The sequence below is a fragment of the Misgurnus anguillicaudatus genome, chromosome 21, assembly GCF_027580225.2.
Source record: "Misgurnus anguillicaudatus chromosome 21, ASM2758022v2, whole genome shotgun sequence".
NCBI lineage: Eukaryota > Metazoa > Chordata > Actinopteri > Cypriniformes > Cobitidae > Misgurnus > Misgurnus anguillicaudatus.
In genome coordinates this window covers 27189019-27213906 of record NC_073357.2, presented here as the reverse complement: position 1 = coordinate 27213906, position 24888 = coordinate 27189019, and the positions used below count along the sequence as shown (strand labels likewise).

Sequence of the window (24888 nt, the reverse complement as noted above, 5' to 3'; positions counted from 1 at the left end):
GCAATGACAACAAAACAGATTGGTTTAATGTCATTTTTAATGTCATTAATAAAATAATCCATCTCACTATTTTCTCCATTCTCAAAGTATTTTCATAAACTTTCAAATAACAAAAATATTGACATAAATATGTCTTTTATTACATCAAAGGCATTAAACCTATGGAAATGTTCAAGTTTAGACATTTTCATTGGATCACACCCACTTAGAACAATCAATCAATCAATCAAATATAGTTGCAATTTTCTGTTTTTCAGCTTGAACAAATTAAGCAACAGCATTCATTTGAAAGGTAGTGCTTCACCTATACATATTTATTTATTTAGCATGCAACTCATGCATTTATAGCAGCTTCATGTCTTTGTGCCAGGCAAAGCAATGTTCGGCTCTGTGGGTGAGGGTGGCAAAGATTTGCACAGGAGTCTTTTCGCCGACGTGTCGCCGTTTAGGTTCTTGTAGGGATTCTGTCGAGGTCCACGTGTGCAAATGGAGCGAAAACTCATCCCTGCTAGGCAGCATCCCGGACAGGATATAACCTCGTCGGGTTCTGATGGTGTAAGAGGGGTCGTGGCACCATTAGAGCTGTTTCCCCATGCCAGGGGTCGACTTATTGGAATGTTGCCATTGTTATTGTCCGTGTCTAGTAATGGTGGTAACGAGCGTGGACCGTTGGAGACGGGGGAGTTCCAGCCACTGGAAAAAGATTTGGGTGATGTAGAAACACCACCATCTAGTGTATCAGGAGAGCTAGTGCAGTCCATAGGCTCCTCGAAGCTTTCCTCTATTCTGTTTACAGACATCAACTCGAGATCTAATGGGAGACCAGAGTCATCGGCTACAGCATCGCGACTTGTGATTTTATCATTTTCCTGCTCGGGGTATGAATGCCTAATGTCCTCACTGGGTGTATCAGGTAGTTCCGTAGTAATAGGCGAGTCAAAAATACTCTCGTTACTCATGGTCAATACACTGTCCATCCCCAAGTCCAACATACTGCCAGTGGCTAAATTTGCAAGTTCGTTTTTAAGTTTCAAAACATCTAAGTCTATAACACTTTGATTGTTCTTCCACTTAGCATTTTCGGCGCTGCTCCGCAGAGATTGGATTTCTTCTGTCGTGCAGGGCAGTGATTGGCTGCGTTTATGGAAATGGGGCGGGGGCTTATTATTTGACGTGGGGCTGCATGGATCCAGGGGCGGGGGGAGAGCAAAGGTGAGGGAAATGACAGACTTGCTCGGGGTATCGAAGAGCTTGATGCGGCCGCCGTTGAGGTCCAGACGCTGAGAGAAGGGGTTGACTCGGGTAGGTGTGGCATGGCTCAGGAGGTTGGCTGGAGGGGGAAGCATATCCGACTTGCTTCGGCAGAGACGTGGGTCAGCAGGAATGTCAAGAGAAGGCTTTCGACTGAGAATGTTTATCGACGACGGGCTCGGAGGCAACAGGTCTGCAACAGAAAAAAAAAACACTTGGCTCAGAGTTTAAATCAAAACTGTTGTAGCCACTTTAATATTATTTATTAAGCATTATTTATATAATTTAGAAATTTTTATTTATGTGACAAAAGGAAGATATTTGTTGACATGGTTCTTACCACATAAATATGTATAAATATTTTTGGACAGAAGTTAATATGTACATGGTCGCTTTCGAGAAAATAAACATTTTTATGTTCATTCTTAAGATATTTTTCTCTAATGAAATGGTTTGCCGAGTTGACCCAAAATGTAAATTCTGTCATTATTTCTCACCCGCAGGTTGTTACATACCTGTATAAAACTCTTTGTTCTGCTGAACACAAATGAAGATCTTGTAAAAAACCTTTTGAGAGCCATTGACTTCCATAATATTTGTTTTTCCTACTTTGGAAGTCAATTGTGCTCCTGTTTTCTGCATGATTACAAATATCTTTCTTTGTGTTCAGCAGAACAAAGACATTTATACAGGTCTGTAACAACCTTAGGGTAAATAAATAATGACAGAATTTACATTTTGGGTGAACTATCCCTTTAAAGTCTCCCTGTAGTCAAGAATCTTTTCATTTAAAGGAAAACACCACAGTTTTTCAATATTTTGCTGTTTTTCCCTCAACTTGGACAAATTAATACATGCCTTTCTTTTTTCAATGCGTGCACTTAATATTTGCACAGCGTGTCGTGAATGTTAGCATTTAGCCTAGCCCCATTCATTCCTTAGGATCCAAACAGAGACGAATTCAGAAGCCACCAAACACTTTCATGTTTTCCTTATTTAAAGGCTGTTACGTGAGTAGTTACACGAGTAATATTGCCAGAAGTGTTTGGTGGCTTCTAAATGTATCCCTGTATGGATCCTAAGGAATGAATGGGGCTAGGCTAAATGGACGCGCTGTACAACGATTTAGGTGCACGCATTGAGAAAAAAGAGGTATGTATTAATTCATCCAAGTTGAGGTAAGAGCATAGTAAATATTGAAAAATGGTGGTGTTTTCCCATTTTCCCATTAGGTGTATTTCACATATCTATAAAAACATGATTTTCCCCACAGTGGGATTTTAAGATCTCACATGTGGAAGTAAATTTTTTTATTTCTGACAACTCTACAACACAGGTAACACCTAGACTCCTTCTATCATCACCCCAAATAAACATATGCTTAAAAAAGTATTAAGTACTATAATAATTTTATAGAATAAATAATTTTTAAATTAATGAATTAATAATTAATTATTTTATTCATTATTTTGCCAGTATGTTTAAACTTTGTACACAAATGCTTTGGCAAAAAAAATCACAATCAGTTCTTGCCAATAAAGCAAAAGTAAATTAGAGTGTGTATGTGAGAATGAGAGGGAGAGAAAGGGAGAGAGACTCAGCCTTTGGCAACACATTTCCCCTGCAGTGTGTATTTGCTGACTCACCCTGTACATTAGGCTCTTGTAGACATTGACTCTGCTCTCCATCAGTCACTCTCTTCTCCAGCTCTGACACTACCTCTGTGAACGAGGGCCGGCTGTCTGGATTCATCTGAGACAGACAATGACGAAACAGAAAAAAGGGAAAATGCCTGTGAGTGTCAGCAGGTGAGATGTGTAGAATGTATTATGGACGCGTGTTTGTTTAAGGTCTTACGCTGCAGCAGATGACAGTGAAGTTAAAGAAATGAGGAGGACAGTCTGCAACCATCTGCTGAAAAGCCTCCACATCCAGACCAAAGTCCTGCATCCACACCGACATCATAAACGTCAGTAATCACTTTAATTGCATAAATTCAATCTTTAGAAATATGTGACCCTGTCTGTGAAAACCACGGTGAAGTCTCATTCTGATAATGAGATCAGGAGCATCAATGTTTGACTTCATTCCTTTTAATTTAATTCTTTGACATGGCCTTACTCACTTAGTATTAAAGATATTAAGGTTACATTTTCACAAAATGTTCTTTACATTTTGCAGCATTATTTTAAGAAGAAAACTGTAAATCACACAAATAAAAATGTAGAAAAAGAATATCTTTATAAATATAATTTTAAGGCAAATGTGAATATCAGCATGCGTATTACATACTATTTACTAGTATTGGATTTGTGTACGCATGTATATACACTGTACATATATACAGCCCCGGAAATAATTAAGAGACCACTCCAGTTTTGACTTTAAATCATCATTTTTAGATTAATTGTGACCACTTCAGTCAAGTGTCTGTTAAATTTCAACAAAAGCGACCTAGGGAGTAACATAAAGTCACCCAACAGTAGGGCTGCAACTAACGACTATTTTAATAGTCGACTAGTCACCGACTATCCAAATCATTAGTCGACTAATCAGATAATTATTAAATTTTTCAAAAATTTAGCATGAGATTGCTTTAATTCTGTGGAAAATGATAGTAAGCACAAGAAAGAAGGGGGTACTTCAATGAAAATTTTTTACATTCAATGAAAACAAGTTTTACATTTTTAATAATTGCAGCTACTATGATTTTACCAAAACGAAGTTATGTATTTCAGCTATTTTAATATATATATTTTAATATATATATTTGACTATATTAAAATAGCTGAAATACATAACTTCGTTTTGGTAAAATCATAGTAGCTGCAATTATTAAAAATGTTAAACTTGTTGTCGGTAGTTGACAGAATGAACAAAAATTATAATTTTACTTAAACACATACCTATAAATGAAGAGTTTGTTTCCAAAATGCGATAGACGGCATTTAAAAAAATATTGTTATCCCTGAAAGCAGTATTGTGTCTGGTCAGTATTAAAAAGTAAATTCTTAATTTTATGCAAATCCGATATCCACCATGTTATTCTGTCATCTTTTCTCCCTTTTTTCCAAACCGCAACAAACGCCAGTCCTCCTTTTCTGCAGAATGCAATAAATCCGCTCAACAAAATCACAGCGCACCATTCCACGCATTGTAAACAATAATGGCAGCGCTTTAAATACACACAGAATCCTAGTTTTCCTCATCTACTTTGTACTTCGTGATCAACATACAAACAAAAACAAAATACTACTTTTGTTGCCATTAATAAACCTGTGGTGGTTTTCTGTGATGGGGAAGAAACATAAGCCATCAACATCTAATAATTTACGTGAGAGGCACTTGGGTGAAGAAAACATCCCGTCTGTTGCTTGTTCTCACACAACAGCATCAAGCTTCAGTCATGCTAACACATTGACCTCAGGGGATCTTATGAAAAACTTAACAGTATTTTACTCTAAGTCAACGAAAATCAAGCAGGACCAAAACATTTTACAGCTGATCGCTTTCGAAAGTTCAGCGACGACATCCCAACGTTGACAGCAGCAATGACTGTGTTCTTAATATGACAAAGTAAGTGTTTTAATTAATGACATTAATGTGTTTTTTTTAATCAGTGTATGTCACTAGTCAACTAAATGAATATAACATGGCAAAGATGAATGCACATTTATATATTGATTCAATAGATTTATAGCATTTTGAAAAAAAACCGTCATGGATTTATTGCATTTTGTGGAAAAAAAATAATCAGTTATTATAATAAATCTTTAAAAAACAAATTATAGATTTGAATTTTAAATGTTATTATAACCTAAAGATGCTATGTGAAAATTTGTAACAGCAAATAGTGGTTTTCATCTTGTCACTTTCTTGGTATAGAAATTTTTTACCCAAATTAGTCAAAATGAATTTATTGTGTTTTGGAACCGAACTCTTCAAATAGTAAATCTAGAAAAACTGAAAGGGACCATTGAAATGGTCTCTTCTGTGGCTGTATATACAGTAGCTTTAAGGTACTACATTTCCTGTGTTTCACCTCAGTCCGTGGCAGGAAGTCAGGATCCGCCTGTATCCGGCCAATGATCTCGCAGAGAATTATACCATATGCAAATACATCCACCTTTAAAAGAAAATCGTTCTTAAAGTCTCCAACAAAATCTATAATTAACAACATACACAACAGTTCTGATATTCTCCATCCAACCAAATAGTGCCACAGACTTTCCATCAGACATTATTACATAGCAGTACTCTGATAAGTAATCTAGGTGAAACAGTCATATACAAGGACTTGTTTGCGAGTAATCAATCCCAGTGTCCTACCTTTTCATTGTAATGTTCTCCTCTCAGCACTTCTGGAGCCATCCAGTAAGGAGAGCCCACGACAGCCAAGGTCTCCTTGTCGGTTCCGTCACTGAAAAAGACAGCCATTTACTTTAGGTGAACCTTTAAATCATATTTTAAGATGAATACTCATTTACCCTGTGTGAGTGTATGTGTGTGTTTGCTGGTTTTGCTATAATTTGGTCCTTAGTACTTGTTTGTTTGTTTATTCTTAACGCTATTCTATATTAAATGTTTTTTGGCCTGTAGGAGAAACCAAGTACCCGGAGTAAACCCACACTGACAAAGGCAGAAAATGCTCCACACAGAAAAACCACCTGACCTGGCCGGGACTTGACCCTTCTTGCTTTGAAGCAACAGTGCTACCCACTTTGTGCCACATTGTGCCACCCCCACAAAAATAAATCATGATTTGGTGTTGTTCTAATACGGTCAACAGGTTTCGGTCAAGTGTTAGGTTTGGAATTATTATACGGTAAATATCATTATCTTAAAGGGACACTACACTTTTTTTCCCTAGAGTCAAACATTTGACTTTTACCTTTTTGGAATCCATTCAGCTGATCTCCAGGTCTGGCGGTACCACCTTTAGCATAGCTTAGCATAATTCATTAAATATGACTAGATCATTAACATCTAAAAAAGCAATGATATTACCTGAAAGTGCCTGAAAATAGTCCCCTGCTATTGAAAGTAACCAAGGGAACTATTTTCGGGCAGTGCAGTGGGTAATATCACTACGCCTGCTGCAGCCATGTTACAGCAGCAAAGTCACTCATTATTATGCCAAAATGAGAGTCTAGTTCCTAGCCATATCGCAAATGGTCGGTCTAAGTACACAATGTAACTACAGAAGAGTCAAGTTTTAAATAGGAAAAATACAGAATCTCTTTAGTTATTTTTTTGTGCGATGCAAATGGTCTAATCAGATTCAATAGGCTTTATGCCCAGCTGCACTACTTCCTGAACTTCAGCCAGCTCCTTGTTTCCTGTCTGCCATTATTGGACAAACTGATTAATCCAGGTGTGTCTGATTATTGTTGTTGTGACTACTGAGGTCAGGCACACCTGGATTAATCAGTTTGTCCAATAATGGCAGACAGGAAACAAGGAGCTGGCTGAAGTTCAGGAAGTAGTGCAGCTGGGCATAAAGCCTATTGATTGTGCTAAGCTATGCTAAAAGTGGTAGCGCCAGACCCGGAGATCGGCTGAATTGACTCCAAAACGGTAAAAATTAAATGTTTATCTCTAGGGAAGCTGAAAAATGAGCCTATTTTCAAATAAAAAGTGGAGTGTCTCTTTAATATGAAAACCACCATGAGATCCTCACTAATATAGCTTCCAAGGTCAGTGTGTGTGTGTGTGTGTGTGTGTATATAAAAAACGACAAAACACTTCTTAAATATAGCCTGGCAAACTAATAGCCTGCTGAGACATACTTCCTTAGTTTAATTTTGGTCTGGGTCTGAACACTGGGAATAAATAGACAGCGTAGAGATGAGAGAAGAGAGATACATGGAGTAATACCCTGCAGTGTAAACACCATTTGAGAATGTGGACATTGAGGGTTACTCAGACTGAGGAAATCTACAGGAGCAAGCAGATGAAATACTTTGTCCTTATTAGGAGAGTTTTCTGAATAGCCCTAATTTAGCAGTCAGCTACGTGTCCCCTACAAATACCAACTTCACGGTTATAGATGTAAATACAAGGCTTGTGCAAACACGTTATCTGATGTTAAAACAAATACCGACATCGTTTAAAATAGAGCTTATTGTCTACAATGCCTCTCTAACTGCTTCACACACACTCGAAATGTCACCATTAAAATAAACACAAGGGTTACAGTATAAAGACGGAAACACTGACATCACACAACCTCTTACGCAGAAACAGAGCACTTACATCTCGCTCACACACAGTTTGGGTTTATGTAATGTGTTATACTTATGTGCCGTCCTATTATGTAATGTTTGTGCTGAGGCAGCATGTAGGAGAAGGGTTGACTTGTATTTACAGGATATGTAGTTCAGGCCCTTTTGCATAAGCACTATTCGGACGGGATTAGTTTTCCAAACGACGTTTGAGTTTCAGCATGTCCCCCAGGACGTCTGTGATTTTATGTACTGATTCGGACGGGATTAAAATGATGCAGGCTATTCCAGAGATGGGAGTGTCTGTTTCATGCATTTGGGCTTTGCAGAAGAGCACGTGCTCTGGATACGCGTGTTTGTAATGTTAAATATTTTGCTTTAAATGTAAAATTATGACAACATGTAATTTATTAATTTAATTTTAACAAATCAAAATAAAATATACAAATCCTACTAAAGTTACGTTAGCCTACGTGTTTTATATAACTGTCTGCTTATAACAAACACAAAGAAATGAAGAAATAATGATTAATAAAATTTTATATCTTTATTAATTAACATTACCATTCCGGAGTTGAACAACTTTGAACGGAGTTGCTTATAACGTTAATGATATTACAGTGTTTAGTCTTAACAGTGTATGATATTCAGCTTGTCTTGATTTAATTACTTTATTTTGCCGAATGCGAAAAAACATGCATATCTGAATGAATGGGACTCAGGAAATACAATATACGCGCATTAGTAAGACCTTACGGCAGATCACGTTGGCCAAAACACGAAATGAACCGTGTTTTCAAAAGATATCGTGGGCAAACACAGACATTTGCATCCAGACGGGATTAAATTTCTCAGAGGACCTCTGAGTTCGGCGGAAAAACAGTAGGTAAATTGCTCTGGAATTTTTACGGAGGTCGTCAGAGAAAAACACAGACATGGCCGATTCGGACGGGATTAAAAACACAGAGGACCTCTGAAAAGCACGATTTTCTCAGAGGTCCCCATTTAAAACTCATCCCGTCCGAATAGGGCTATAGTTTATAAAAGATCTCCGAAATCAATGTGATACACTGGAAAGGGTCATTGACAGGGTTGTATCTTTACCTACAAAACAAATCTTTTACCATCCTTACACTGAGAAGTGTATTTTAAACCGGGGATTTTATCATTTACATGCTTTAGTCATATATTGCCAGCCACATATCTATATCAAATATTTCTCAAATGTCTAAATCAAGGGATGTACAGCAACACATTTTGATCAGGCTCAGCATAAAGCTTACTTGTTTTTAATATACTGAGCTTATAAAACGCCTTTGCTCACCTTTTCAAGAGTTGAACTGGTGCTAATAGGCCTTAATAAAGATTTTAATATAAGAGAACAGAATTTAAGTCCATGTGTCATGTACAAACAAATGATTGTAGATCTTTCCTCAGAACTTACGTCACGTTTCTAGGCATTTTCGCAATGACTTTTAACCAACTTGGCCAAAGGTCTTTTTTATTACATGTATAAAGTCAGTTTCCCTCAAGTTTAAACAAATCTGAAAATTGGTAATACTACCAATATCGTATATTTTCATAACATGACAGGATAGTGGTTTTATTATGATGATGTAGTGAACAAATATACACATTACTTGACAAATGCAGTGTATCTATGAACTATTGTGAAATGTATAAAATTTAGGGCCCTTGTCATAATAACTAATGATATATGAAGATTGCCATGCCATGTCACACCTGTAATTTGGGGGTGTAGTGGAGAGCAGGGGCGAAAGTACAGTTTTTCAGAAAAACGTCATTTTAAAAGAATGTTTTAGACAGAGATATATATTTTGCTGTGGTCAATAACTCACAAGTGTGATATATCAATACCAGGTGAAATTTTGAACAAATGTAAAACGACTTCAGTATAATTTCACTTTGAACATAGGTAGCGCATTGTTACTTTTGACCCTGACAGCAGGCACGAAAGTAACACACAGGTAGGTCAAAAGTAACACAACAGAACAAGATTTTTGTGTTACACTTGGTTTTAGTAAATATACATGACTAGGACCTTGTTTATATGTAACTGCAAACATAGTTTGTTATTTATCTTCGCAAAAAATAATGAAATTACATTTTTATTTTAAATTTAAGTTAAATCAAATGTTTAAAAAGCAACCTGACAGTACAAACTTGAATTGTTGAAAATAAAACTTTTTTTAAAGGTGCAGTGTGTAATTTTTAGAAGGATTTCTTGACCGCAATGCAAAATAATATACAAAACTATATTATCAGGGTGTATAAAGACCTTTCATAATGAACCGTTATGTGTTTATTACCTTAGAACGAGACCTATTTATCTACATACACCGAGGGTCCCCTTACATGGAAGTCGCCATTTTTCTACAGAAGCCCTTAACAGACTTAGATTTTTTTACTAAGTTGTCTCCGACGATGACATGTTTGTCCGGTGGCGGCTACCGTAGCTTTTCTATGTGTTTCAAAAGCGAGGGGTGAGCAGTGGATTAAGCCGTTGGTTGCAATATGCAACCTCACCACTAGATGCCGCTAAAAAGTACACACTGCACCTTTAACAGTTTGAACACAATAAAATTTGATCAAATTAGAATAATATACATTAAAATGGTGACGGTATCAAGATAAAAACTCATTCTAAGGTAAATAAAACAATAAAGTTCATTTTGTAAGGTCTTTATACACCACTGACAATATAGTTATGTTTATCATATTGTATTTCTGTCAAGACATCCTTCTAAAAGTTGTGCACCTTTAACAAAGATTAATAAATCCTTTATAAACTTTATTGTTCATTGTTAGTTCATGTTAACTTATGCATTTACTAATGTTAACAAATACAACCTTATTGTAAGGTGTAACTGCATTAACTTACATCAAATGATACATAAAACAAGAATTAAATTAATAATATAGTTTTTTTTTGCACCAACAAAACACCCATATTCATATTGAAAGTGCTCTACATGGTATATAACCAGAGATCATCTTGGTAAATGTCAGTATCATATCTTAAGCATAGGGAAATGTAAAATCAATTTCATTCACACATCAATTTCCCTAGCTTGGTGTACACACCTACCGAAACATCAACAGAACATGACTAGGCTGGACAAACCTAAAGATGTGCTGACTAAATAATATAGATTTAATCATTTACTCTCCCCTGTAATAATACTAGTGCTTTATTGGAAGATGGAAGACCATCCATCAGCCTTTGGTAACCTCTCTGTTTCTCTGGAGGGGTGCGGTGTATCTAATCTTATCTTGAGTTATGGACATGCAATTTACTGACCTGTGATCAGGAATTTTCTCCGCCAGGCCAAAGTCCGCCACCACGCAACTGCAATGTCCGTTCTCCCAGCGCACCAGACAGTTCTACACAAAAACATGTTCAGAGAGATTGACTTTTAGCACGTGTGTCACTACAGTCAAACATGACCATGTTGTGTGAAATCTGTAACATGAATTTACTGTACATATAAAACATCTATTCTGTGTATGTGAACCTTTGACGTGAGGTCTCGATGAAATATGCCTTTGCTGTGGAGGTACTGTAGTCCTCTGGCTATGTCCAGACTGAGGCTTATTCTCACAGACCATGAGAGGAACACATCACTGTTTAACAGCTGCTCCAGGTTACCACCGTTAATGTACTACAATACAAAACAAACATTTCTTTAGAAGGGCACATAAAATTGTTTTAACTTCTGTGCCACTTACGACACCAAACGTAACTGGAAAAATATGAGCTAGCCCTGTCCTCAGTGGTTCAGGCAAACTGGTCAATAAAAAGTATATGATGCTTTCTATAGAAATTCAGATGTGGGACAGTCCGTCTTACTCTACCGGGACAAATGCTAGTATAGTAACTTCACATGAAAGGTAGACCAAGGGCAACCTTACGATCTCTATCATAAGCCAACAAGGAAGTGACCAAAACCGCACTTTATCCACTGGCCGATAGAGAAGACCCCCCCCCCACGTTACCTCTCTCCCCGCCAGCATTTTTCATGATTTTCACAAAAGTTTAATGCCTCCCAGAAAATTCTCTTCTTTAAATATATTTACATACAATATATTAAATGAAAGAACAGACCCTCTGCTTTTAAAAAAAACTGTTTCATCCTACCTTCATCAGTTCTCTTTTTATCACCTATCAAATATGGGTAGGTTTCTTCAAAAACACAAAATTTTAAGCAAAAAGCCGAGATAATTCCATTTTTGTAAAAGACTTTTAATAGAGATCAGATTCAGAGCGATCCTCAAAACTTAGACGGACATACAGCTGTTTGCCCTAGGGCGATTCTTCCGGGTTTTATAAGTTGCGGAACCTGGTGGATAATAGCGGTATTGCGGATTGACGAGATAACTCATTAATGCGGGGAAAGAGTTAACTTTAAAGCATAAATACATTTCTATACAGGTCTATATAGCTAATTTTCCCTATATGACAACTGTGAAGGGCGTACATTTTTTTTGTAAAATTTTTTTTTAAAGTTCTGCATAATTAAGGGTGTGGCCACTTGGGTGATGGGTGAACTGCCACAGCTTTCACTACCGTCAACCAGAAACCTTAGCTATACCCATGTCCCGCCTCCTTACCCATTTTCAGTTATCCGTGAGTGATGCAAGGTGACACGCTGCCAAGATGGCGACTACAGGCTCTGCCAACTATTGGCTTCAAAAAAAGCTCTTCACAAACCTATGGGTGACGTCATGGACCTAAGGGTGTCACGATTTCGATTTGAAATCAAAATTGATCGAAATTAAATCACAACCTCGATCTTCGAATTAAAAAAAATGGGATCTTCGATGCTGCGACGCCGCCATGTCACGTCCGGTCGGCTTGGTATTAAAGGATAATTCCGGTATTCAACACTTTGAGTCTCACTTCTGGTCCGTTCCGGATAAACCACAGCGATGGACCACGAAACCCTGACAATGGGTCGTCTATTGACCCCTTGACTCGTTCAGAAGCGTCCCCCGACTGCTCCAGAATGAAAGCCAAGGGCCACGCACAAAAATGTTATCAAATAGAATGGAATTTTACAAAATTTACAAAATGACAAATAAAACAAGACAGAAACTGTATTTCGCTACACTACTTGTTTTTATTCATCAACGAACACCACAAACCAATCGGTGAGTAGCACAGTTTTGAAAATGAACGTTAAGTGTTGTATTAATGACATGTTTGTGCATGGCCATTGACTTCCATTCTGAAGCAGTCAAGAGACGCTTCTAAACGAGTCAAAAAGTCAAGACACGACCCATTGTCAAAATTTTAGTGTCCATCACTGTAGTTCATCCAAAACAAACCAGAAATGAGACTCAAAGTGTTAAATAACAAAATTATCCTTTAAGTCCATGCGCGTGCAAGAAGGAATCCTCTTTCTACAAGTACAAGATCTCTCGCGAAAAGTGAAGCCCACAAACCCTCATGCGAGAAAAAGCATGCAATGTGGACGTTAATGTGAAACTATAATAATAATAATAATAATAATAATAATAAATAATAATGGCATAGCATTTTTTTTGTCTTTTAAAGGAAAAATGTAAAAATCAAGAATCGTATTGAATCGTGATCTTAGAATCGCAAATGTTATCGAATCCAGGATTTGGAGAATTGTGACACCCCTAGACACTACGTCCATATTTTTTGCAGTCTATGGTAATGACTTATATGAACGTATCAGGAAAGTATAAGAACTGGTCATTAAAATGAATATTGTGCAGGTTTTAATTCTTGATAATGTCAGAATATAAATGTATATCAACGTTGTGTAGTTCAACTCTCATTCATCTTACCTCTGTGAGAGCATGGAGGTGTCCCTCATGTACACACACTCCCACAAACCTGTAACACACAGGGCAAGAGTGTTGAAAAACATTAAAACAGGAAAAGGCACCAACAAGTTTCTTCAAGAGTGGCCCGTCTCAAGAATGTGAGATGTAAAACCTGCATTCTGAAGGCAATACACATCTTAAGTATGCATACATATCTCACTCTCTCAAAGTTCAGTTTCCGTTTTTAAAGTACTTTATTAGCATGATTGTGTCTGGTTAAAATAGAGCCAACTAAACGTAATGTCAATAATACTTTAACAAACAACAAACAATAAGCCTCCCTCTCCATTACACACACACATAGACAGAAGACCACACAAGCTGGTGCAGGTAAAACAAACAAAAGTTTTAGACTTCTTGTACCAGCACATATAAATTAACCCACCTTCTGCATTTATGTGGGGATTTATCTAGGATAAATTCTGATTTCATGGTTAGTAATATATATCTGACTTTTGTATTTTCCGAGTCAAATGTCTAGCCCTCCAGCTTTCAATTAAATATTTTACTTTATATAAACAGTGGCTGCAGTTACAGTATGGTGGCAGGCTAGAGACAACAGCTGTCATGCTATGACATCAATATTAATGCTGTAATACAAAGCTGTGTTTATTGCCCAACAGCAAAGACTATCATTTAAATTAACTGTTACTGAACCCACAAAACTGTTCTATTTCAGAGACGATGGAAAAATAATGAAAAAACTTTTTCGGTAACACTTTACAATAAGGTTAATTAGTTAACTACATTAGTTAACATGAGCTAATAATGAACCGCATTTATACAGCGTTTATTAATATTTGTTAATGTTAATTTCAACAATTACTAATACTTTATTAAAATCATGTTAATGTTAATGCACTGTGAACTAACATGAACAAACAATGAACAGCTTTATTTATATTAACTTAAGATGAATAAACACTGTAACAAATGTATTGCTCATGGTTTGTTCATGTTAGTTAATACATAGTCTCAGCCTCGGGCATCACACCCACAGACTGTTGGCTAAACTTCTGATGTTTTTCGTACACTTTTCTGGAAACCCTGTGAGAATGTTAAAGTCGTCTTTGATTGGTTGAAAAAAAAAGGATTTCCAGGAGATGTGAGTGTCGCGATTAGTTTCGGTCCCTGGAAAACAAAGCTCTGAAGTTCCATTGAGGAAGAGAATCAGTCGTGTTCACGTGAATAACAATGACCAGTTATCATGATCAGCTAAACATATGCAAAAAATTCGGGGCATAGACTCTAAAAGACGTCCAAGAGTTTTGCTTGAGGCAGTTAGTGGAGTCAAAAAGTTTGGTTCTCCTGAACTGCTTGTAGGTGTTACAAAGTGAAGAGATATGCTTCAAACAGACGTTTAACGGGAGCGTCACATTGATGTGGCTGTTGATGAAGTGCACAACAACGTTATTCTATGGTGAGTAATGTTGTTTATTTAGATGCTATTCGGTTGCGGCTGGTTATTTCAATAACTGACTTGTTGCCAGCCGGTGTCATGAGCAATTCGGTCCCCCCTGGCAATTCGGGTAGTCCCCCCTCATGGGTAGTTTTCTTAGCGCCTTATTACAATTCTTACAAAATCACGTTATGATTTATGTAGTTAGAAAGTTGTTAAATTTACAATTGATGTCTTTTAAATGATATGTTTCATATAGTAGTATATAAATTAGTCTATAGGTGGGAGATCTACACATTGCTTGTGTCATTTTATTATTTAGATTATTATACTGTACCCTTTTCCACTTTTGTACTGTGTAAAGTTAATAAATTACTTATACAAAACACAATTACTACATAGCTGAATCACACATTAAAATTATAATTTATAAGCCATGATTACTACACTTTTACTATTTAAAAAAACACATTTTGTAAGGTATGTTAATAATTTACAAAAAAAGTATTGCTTTTGTAAAGCAGATGATGACACAAAAGTACTGACGTGTCTGCAACATGAATATTAGTTTATTATATTATATTTTTGTTACCTTTGATTAAAAAAAAATTATATCTTCTATTTTGTACAACATAATTAGCTTGCTAGTCCGCTAACGCAGACGAGATATCACAATGACAAATTTTTGAACAGGCATTAGTGCTCGGTACCAATCGGGGTCCTAGGGGAGACTATATTGCCAGGGGGGACCGAATTGCTCATGACACCGGCTCGTTATTGTGGGGAGTCCGAAACGTGAAGCTAGACGAAACAAACTGTGATTGGAAAAAGTAGCGAAAACACCAGACCTTCAGTATTGAAGGTCTGGCAACGCGAGACTGGTTAATACATTAACTAATGTTAACTAATGAACCTTATTGTAAAGTGTTACCACTTTTTCATTTGAATTCAGAAATAAAATGCTGATTTACTCAATTCAGTTTTGGAATATAAAACAGCTACTATATAAAAAGGCTACTTGGAAATGACCTGACAGATGCAGAATCCAATGTAAGTGAGGCATTTTCAATAACATGGCTAAAGTAGAGTCGGACTAATTCTGAAATTGCAAAAAACACCCTAACATCTTCAGTTATTCAGTGCTGTTCAGCTTTTAATAAGTAACTTTTTTATTTCTTGAGTTTTTTGATGATGGATAGAAACATTCAATGTAGTTTCTATTCTAGGTTTTGTATGAGGATCCAGATGTGGGTGCGGCAGACCTGAGTATGTTGGGATGTCTGAGGCGGTTCATCAGCTGTACCTCCTTCAGCATGTTGGCCCTGTTACTGGCATTGGTGTTCATCTTCAGCGCCATCACCTGCCCTGTAACACGATGCTTTACCTTCAGAGAAAGAGAAAAACACTGGTGTCACAGACACTTTACAAGTCCATCCCAGGCCCTGGTCTGTCTCTCTCTCTCTCTACACACACATGCACGTACGCGCTACCTACTTAAGCTGTCTGGTTGTCATGTTGACATGTAGACTGTGTGTGTATCTATCAGTAGGCCCCAATCATACATTAAATAAACCAAGTGTCCCCTTCCCATGAGCACAATTATAACCTTATGCAACAATGTGTGCAAGTCTGTGTGTGTGTGTGTGTGTGTGTGTGTGTTTGTGTGTACGTTGACATTTACTCTTGCGGGCCTTCATCATTCTAACCTAATCTAAACGTAGTCCTTAGCCTAAGGCGGATTGTTGCAGAAGTTGCCATGAAACCTTTATAAATAAATACATGATAACTGAGTAACGTTATATTTTGATAAAGAAAAATGCCATTCAGTTTGATTCATGAGGCAGAAATTATGTGCCTTCACAGAGAATTTAAGATGTTGACTCACTCAGAAGTTTGCTTGCCTGAACACATGCCCTGATGATAAAAATATTTCCGCACAAAAATCTGAAATAAAACAGCCCAGTTTCACTTAAGAACAGACACAGGTCAGATTTGCATCCCATTAGATCAATAAGAGTATTAATTATCTCTGAATCAGATTAAACTCAAAATCAATATGACAATCTAGCCAAGCAAAGACCTATCCGTGATTAACTAACTGATCAAGCCTGCAAAGCATTATGACCCATAAACCTGTGCGGTCTGTCTGTTCTTGCCTGCAGCCATAAAGTAATCAAGCTAAAATATCAGGATAACAATGAGCACCATTATCTCCTGTTAAATGTCTAATGTAGATTAATAGCAGCAGGAAATATAAAAATCCATAAGTGGTCTGATATAACTCCAGCCCTGCATGAGTAAAGGAAAGTGTGAGTACTCACACACACACAATTATTAAAGGTAAACTGTGCTGCTGAGGTGCAGTACATTCTTAGGGCCGGGTAAAGACGACGCCTTAAACACACACACACACACACACACGTTTAATTATTTCAGCTTCCTGTGATGGAAAGATATTTATGGTCATTAAATAAAAGTAGGAAAAGAAAGAGCGCCATACTTGTGTCCTGAAAAACTTGCTGCGATAAGCTGATTCTTTGTTGAGACAGGATCTAAACTTGGGTTTAATGTCAATGCCACTGTGTAATGAGTATGTGTCAGCATATGCACTACATCTACACTCACCTAAAGGATTATTAGGAACACCATACTTATACTGTGTTTGACCCCCTTTTGCCTTCAGAACTGCCTTAATTCTATGTGGCATTGATTTAACAAGGTGCTGAAAGCATTCTTTAGAAATATTGACCCATATTAATAGAATAGCATCTCAGTTGATGGAGATTTGTGGGATGTACATCCAGGGCACGAAGCTCCTGTTCCACCACATCCCAAAGATGCTCTATTGAGTTGAGATCTGGTGATTGTGGGGGCCATTTTAGTACAGTGAACTCATTGTCACGTTCAAGAAACCAATTTGAAATGATTCGAGCTTTGTGACATGGTGCATTATCCTGCTGGAAGTAACCATCAGAGGATGGGTACATGATGGTCATAAAGGGATGGACATGGTCAGAAACAATGCTCAGGTAGGCGGTGGCATTTAAACGATGCCCAATTGGCACTAAGGTGCTTAAAGTGTGCCAAGAAAATATCCCCCACACCATTTCATCATTGCATTAATTAGAATTTGAACAGGTGTTCCTAATAATTCTTTAGGTGATTGTATATGCATGCATACTACATGCACTATCCAGGCCACAACTTTGATGGCCCTACACCCATTTACTTTACGTTTACATTTATATGTAGGCAGATGCTTTTATCTAAAGCGACTTATAGTGCATTCCATCTAAACATCTATTTTCAGTATGTGTATTCCCTGGCGATCTCTCTCTTTTTCTCGTTTCAAAATTTTGAAAAACAGTAACTCTGTATTAGCACTTCTATTATTGGCTCACTTTTTGGGCAGTATATTGGCTTTTGATAAATATATATATTTTTACCCACTGGATACAGGATGAGACATTACTGTCTATATCGGCATGTTCCCTCTTTCTTTACAACAGAAGCTCTGCCAGTAATGTACACTAAGTTCAGACGTAAGCTTTCCAGCCAGCGTGCATGCTACACAGTGGTACACTGCGTCTTTGGTTTCTATTTCCATCGCACGCTGTTTTTTTTCTGCCATTATTGCCTTTATTTGATACAGTATTTTTAGGAGAGAACATGAAATTACAGGGTGGAGAGAGGGGTACAAGACTGGCAAAGGCCCTCGAGCTGTGATTCAAACCTGGGTCACCAAATGTGCGTCTGCACCATATGTTTGAGCACTGCCCACTACACCATTGGCTCCGACATCACATACTGTTTTAATACACAAGACAATATGCATGTACACGATACCAAGGTCTTTATTATATATTGCCATTTATCACCAAATCCCTAGGATGTTTCCTACTTTTTGTAAGTCGCTATGAATAAAAAGCATCTGCCAAATGAGTAAACGCAACATTGTTTGGGGTTCTCAGCACAAGATGCATGATAGACAGCAGTGAAAAATATGGGTGTGTATGACCAATCTCATTTCTATCAGCATAGTTCTCATATTGCTGTTAAGACTGGCAGTCTGATATACTGATACAGCTCTTAACAGAGCATCATTACCAAACACTCGCACATTACAGCACTGCCGTACAGACCCAGTCCAAATGAAGCACTTAACAGGCCCTTAAACGCTCTTAGACACATAAATCATCGTCCTTCTTCACAGCTTAGCATTGTTTATGTAATGTGCCTTATCATGAGCACTCCCTCATACTTTATCCTCACCTCATTTATCAAAACTTGCATTGAAACCTAGTTTAGCTTGGTTATTATGTGGCATTTGGCAGACAAATTTTACCTAAAGTGACTTTATGTACTATGGGGACAATACCTTTGCCTGGAGCAACCTGATGTTTGAGGGCTTGCTCAGGGTTACATCGGTAATAGAAAAGCAGACACTTTCATCAAAACATACAACTTGGACAAAATCTTTAACCAAATCACTAACACACATCAGCAAAAAAGCAGGTACAATTTTACCGACATGCATTCACAAGTTGAGCTGAAATTTTCAGACGGCCCTGATATTTAAAACGTACGCAAACTCAAACAAACATGCAGGAGCTTTGTCGCAGCAATGGCGATGACATTCATGCATGCCCTGACTAGTAAGAGACACTACTGAGGCACAAGAATAGAGAGAGAGAGAAAGAGAGAGAGAGAGAGAGAGAGAGAGAGAGAGTGAGAGAGAGAGAGAGAGAAAGAAAAGACTAAAGGGGGACGTTGTGTTGTAAATTCAGGCTTTCAGAATCATGTCAAAACTAGCTTGCAAATTGTTTGAAACCTTGTTCGACCAATCAGAATCCCCCTTTAATGATCATTTCAAAAATCCCCTCCCACTCAAACCTTATTATCCAGAAAAGCCACAATGTACTTTTTATAGCAATAAAATACATTTCACTACACCCCCCAAATCTATATTTAATGGACCGTTGTACATTTTTAAAATATGTGACACCCAGGAAGGAACAAGATCTCATCTATGAGCAGCTTGTCTAATTGTGGAATTTAAGATGCGTTACATGACATCACTCCTCCTTTGTCAAATGTACAGCAGTGTGCAGTCAACAGACTCATTGTCAAAACACATAATGAACACACTTGATACAGTGACCTCAACACAACGCTCAAATGTAAAACCACACAAATACCATTCACAAGAAAAAGTCCATTAGTAAACGGTCACTTACATTTACTCATTTGGCAGATGCCCTTATACAAAGCAACTTACAGGGCATTTAAAGATAAACATTTTATCAGCATGTGTGTTCACTAGAAATTAAACCCACAACCTTTGATCCGCTAACTGACCTAGTGTATATATAGGGATACTTTTCTAAACTATATCAGTATGCACACTTAACTTATTTCCTTCCATATTCTTTTGCTATACTATCAAACTATACAATGCATAAAAAATCCATGATGACAATTTGACAAAAGTTCCTCCTTTAAACTGTATTTTTCATCAAAAAAGGTACAAGAAAGTACAAAAATAGTCACTGGGGTGGTACATTATGTACATTATAAGCATATTATTACCTAATAGGTACATATCTGTACCAAAATGGTACATATTAGGATTTTTTTAAAAGGTACCACCCTAGTGACCACTCAACTTTTGTACCTTTTTCTGAGTGTAGGTAGGTAGTATACAAACTCTGTCAGAATATAATCTGAGGAAACATTTTAAAGTTGTGCTCAGTAATTGCCTGCCGGTTAAACTACGACATTAGATTTTAAGAATCTTTTATGATTTTTTTTATTTGTCACAGACAGACAAATCCAGGCTGAAATTGTGTGCACTTGTTTTTTATCTTCTCGGCCTCTTTGCGGTTAATTTAAAGCAGCTGGTGTATGAATCCATTTCAATGCAGGTGCCCTTGCAGAGCAGATGTTTTTCATCGCATTAATCATATAACACATCCAACAGAAGGCCTTCACAGTTTTTTTTTTTCATTTACAATGATATATCTGCAGTGCATCTATTACAGTATCCTTCCTGTATCTTCACTAGCTGAACATTGCATTAGCTCCAAAGAAACAGAAACACTTGCAGTACTGTATTAATAAATGTTTCTCTTATATGCATTGTAAGTTGCCCTGTATAACAGTGTCCACAAACATATAAATGTCACACAATGCGAATGCTTTAAATTAAAACCTCACAAACATGTTAATGTGCAATGTTATCCTAGATGTGCTTTTACTTGTTTGCAATAAGATTCATGCAGTACCGATGGAAAACTTATTAAGTATCCAAATACTTTATGCGGCCACGAAATCCATGTGTGCAAAAATTCCTTGTTGCACTTAAATGTTTAAGTTTTACTTAAACAAGTCATTTCAACTTTCTTGACTAGTAAGGAGTTGGTATAAATTAATAAGTTGATTACAACTTTATTTTTTATCATTTAAAGCAACTTCTAAATAGTAAAAAGATTTAAAACTTTATTAAGTCAAGTGGTTTAAACTTAAACATTTAAGTGCAAAAAGGATTTTTTGCACACATGGAATTCGTGTCCACAAAAAGTATTTGGATACTTACTCAATATTCCATCAGCACTGCATGAATCTCACTGCATTAGATCAAACAAGTAAAACCACATCTAGGAAAATGTTGCACATTAAAATGTTTGTGAAGTTTTTTTTTATTAAAGCAATTCTCATTGCATTACAAATTTTAAGTGCAACAAGGAATTTGTCAGAACTTCAATACTACAATAAATGATGCATGCTGAGTCAAGACATTGAGAAAAAGTAAAGACTTCATTCTGGCTGTCCATCTCAGTCAGTATCTAGTAAAGCTACTTTGTGTCTGCACATATTAAAATGTGACTTGCCTGCTAAGCCCAAAGAGATGAGCATCAAACCAAAAACAAAATAATACCCCTCATCTTGTATCAATTCTTGTAATATTATCAAAATAGTCAGAAATAAATAGAGAGGAATGAAAAGGTGAGCAAAATGTAATGGTTATGACTAGGGATATATGACCAAGCCAATAACCGAACAGATGCAGGCAAGTCCTGATGTCTTTTGGGACGCGGAAAAACAATTTGACAAAAATTATCAAAAACAGTTTCTTCAGTCAACCCCTTACTGTTGACACAGACTATAGACTCTAAAAACAGCACCTGAAGGATCTGTCATGACAAGTACAGACACAGTGAGATTGCCTAACAGTATTATTGTTGGCCATTGATGTAACTATATGGTTAAGTCAATGAGGCATTTGTTTGGATGTGTCACCCCAACGCATTTATTTCATGACAGCTTTATAAATGACATATTTACATCCTCCAACGCGAATACCAGCTACATCCGATTTGCATTTATATTGACCTTATCAGCAGTGACATTCACCAATGCAGCCAGTAGCCTAATTGGTAGGAAGTTATTGTCATATTTAGTGTGTGGTCAGTAAAGTGACAGATAGGGTGAACTTTAGGGTGACCAATTAGGTCTCTCTTTTCTCTGCCTGTCAGAAACCCAGGAGTAGGGTTTCCAGCACACCTGCGTACCTTGTCAACGGGTATCCACTTTCACATCAACACAGACCTACTGTCCTTACACAGGTCATGACCCCTGTGCTATAGCAGTTGGCTTATCTCATCATGTGTACTGGGATAAATAAAGTATCTATCTATCTGATTTAAAAAGTTATATTAAAAGATTCATATCATCACTGTACAATCATAAAGTAAACTTGAAGTGGCAAAATGGTTAAAAGTCCAAAGTCAGTTATTAACGCAACATAACCAGAATGATGCTGTAATGTTTCTTTAAAATGTAATACTTGAAAGCATCACCAAACAAATTGCATATAAAAGATATTTACCTTGAACACCTCCGAAAAGAAACCTGAGCCGATCTTCTCGCAAATAAAGTCATCAATTCGTGCCAGACTGGACACGGCGCTGCGCAGTGCCCGGTAAGATGAGGGCCTGGCCCGGTACGCTACGTGAATCCCGTGCATGGCAATATTGGAATCCTCCGGGTCCAGGTCATCGTTGTCCATAATGGTCCCGAATGACATTAGCTCGCGCACTCTAAATCCCAGAGTGCGCGTTTACATATCTCCGACACTCACGTAACACTGACATGCAGTTTCAAGGTCCCTGTTTGACAAGAAAAAAGAGCGGTCCAAGTTAAGAAATGCGACACGCAATTCCCGCCCGGTCCCGTTAAGTGCGGCTTTTTGAACTCCGTCATGTACTGAATGCGGCTGTATATGTCAGCCTGGCTCAGCAAACACCCTCTCCTAAAATCTGTAAGCGATGTTGCACCGATCTCCAGGTTTCGTGCGCGCGTCGCTTCCTACATGCTGAAGTCTGGCCTCATTTTCAGTAACGCGTCACATTCCTGTTGAAAAAAGGAATAAATAATCGCTGTAAATGAAACGTATATTTAAATCGTTCGCTTACTATCTGCCAAGTACGTATTTGTTAGCCATTATAGCAAAGAACATCCTGTAGTAAAGTTGGACTTGTCAGATGTAAATGATAGTGTAAAGCGGCGCGCGGCATCTTCCGCTACAGCCTGACTGCGTATAATAAATTATACATAGAAAAGTGAGGCTACCCGAGCTCAAGCGACTTTTCTAAAACCACGAATACCTTACGAAGTGTTTGTATACTTGCAAATTAGCTACCATTAAGTGTCTAGAGTAGCCTTGTAACAATTCCTGTCATAATTTCGCGGCAATTTCGTTAAGCAGTCCGATTTACCTACGCTGCGCTGCTCTACAGGTATCAACTTAAAAATACGTTTAAAATCACCTTCCAGATGTCGTCCCGTTGTAAATAAACTGAAATTCTCGGACGGTCCAGTCAGTTTTCCTCGTGTGTCATTTTAAAAACGAGTGAACGGGGAGCCCCCACTGGTGTCTGTGTGTGTAATCGCAGGAAATGTGCGCAGAGTGAGTTTGATTTCTGATTGGACGCGACTCCCCTGGGCGGGTCCACATACAGCAGCGGCAGCAGCTCTCACCTGCAGGGGCGCGCCGCGTGCTCAATCAATCTGTTGGATTGACAGAAGAGTTTATGAGCTTTTGTTGTGCTTTGTTTGAAGTCGGGGGTTTATATCCGTATGTTTTTGCTGGTCACTGACAGCTCCTGAGGCCAAAGAGGCCGTCGAAAACACATCATGACTGGCGTAGCTCAACTTCTCACTACTCACATACCTGAGATTATAACGTTTTCTGCGCAACATTGAAGTATTTCTTTTTTTGGGGACGCCAGAAACTGCCCTACGGTGCTGTGAGAAACATGAGAAACGAGGCTTAACACATGCTATCCAATTTATGATGAATGAATTATTAACCAAGGCTGTCACTGATGCGTTATTTATGAACTTTCAAACTGTCTTTGTACTGACGACAGTATTGAACGCCAGTCAATTATTTTATGTTTATCAACTGCGTGACACCAAGTGGTGGAAAAAATAACATTCGTGAAACAATGGCAGACATCAATGGTAATTTACACCGATGCTGCAATTATTCACAATTTTATAGCTGAACGTAATGTATTTTTATATCACTTTAAATCAAGCACGCATCTGGCTTGTTGAAGAAATTAATCACGATTGAGTGCACGGAACTCATTATATTGCTTCTGTTGCTATTAATGGGTGTTGAGTTGCATATCATGTGCATTGTGTAAAAATGTATTGTAGTGCATGTTTGTGCACGTGTGTGCAAATGGGCTAGGAAACTACTAAGTTATATAAAAAAGACTTGGTTACAGAATGTGATTACTTGTATACATAACAAATCAACAATGGACATTTATGAAAGAATTCAACTACATCGACTACCAAAAGTCGTTTCCAGTATCACCAGCTGCCTTGAATTCCGGTTTTTTGTTTCTTAGTGAGTGAATAAAAATATTTTATGACATAACTGTACGAGATATTGTACAGCCAATATTACACTATGTCCCTATGCTGCCATCTAGTGGCACAAAAACAATTAGCAATTAGTGAAGTGGTGATCAAACTTTAGCATATATTTTTATTTACAAGATTTATGACAAATGTACCTAACCAGATGAAATTGAAAATAAAAATAACATTTTACATTTCTAA

General features: G+C 37.4%; 1 protein-coding gene across 2 annotated transcripts; it reads right to left on the bottom strand.

Annotated features, from left to right (window-relative positions):
- Positions 1-19: 19 nt before the first annotated feature.
- On the bottom strand, positions 20-23735 carry tesk1b (testis associated actin remodelling kinase 1b). Of its 2 annotated transcripts, none has more exons than XM_073859939.1 (11): positions 23580-23735; positions 22640-23163; positions 16014-16135; positions 13314-13362; positions 11012-11158; positions 10798-10880; positions 5581-5671; positions 5294-5377; positions 3109-3195; positions 2898-3003; positions 20-1444 (listed from the first exon to the last, which is right to left on the bottom strand). In XM_073859939.1, the coding sequence occupies exons 2-11, from the start codon at positions 22835-22837 to the stop codon at positions 354-356; spliced, it is 2058 nt and encodes a 685-aa protein (XP_073716040.1). In that variant the 5' UTR covers positions 22838-23163; positions 23580-23735; the 3' UTR covers positions 20-353. The 2 variants fall into 2 exon arrangements, with proteins under 2 accessions (XP_073716040.1, XP_073716041.1); XM_073859940.1 differs by having other exon boundaries at positions 22640-22919; positions 23580-23717.
- Positions 23736-24888: the final 1153 nt, after the last annotated feature.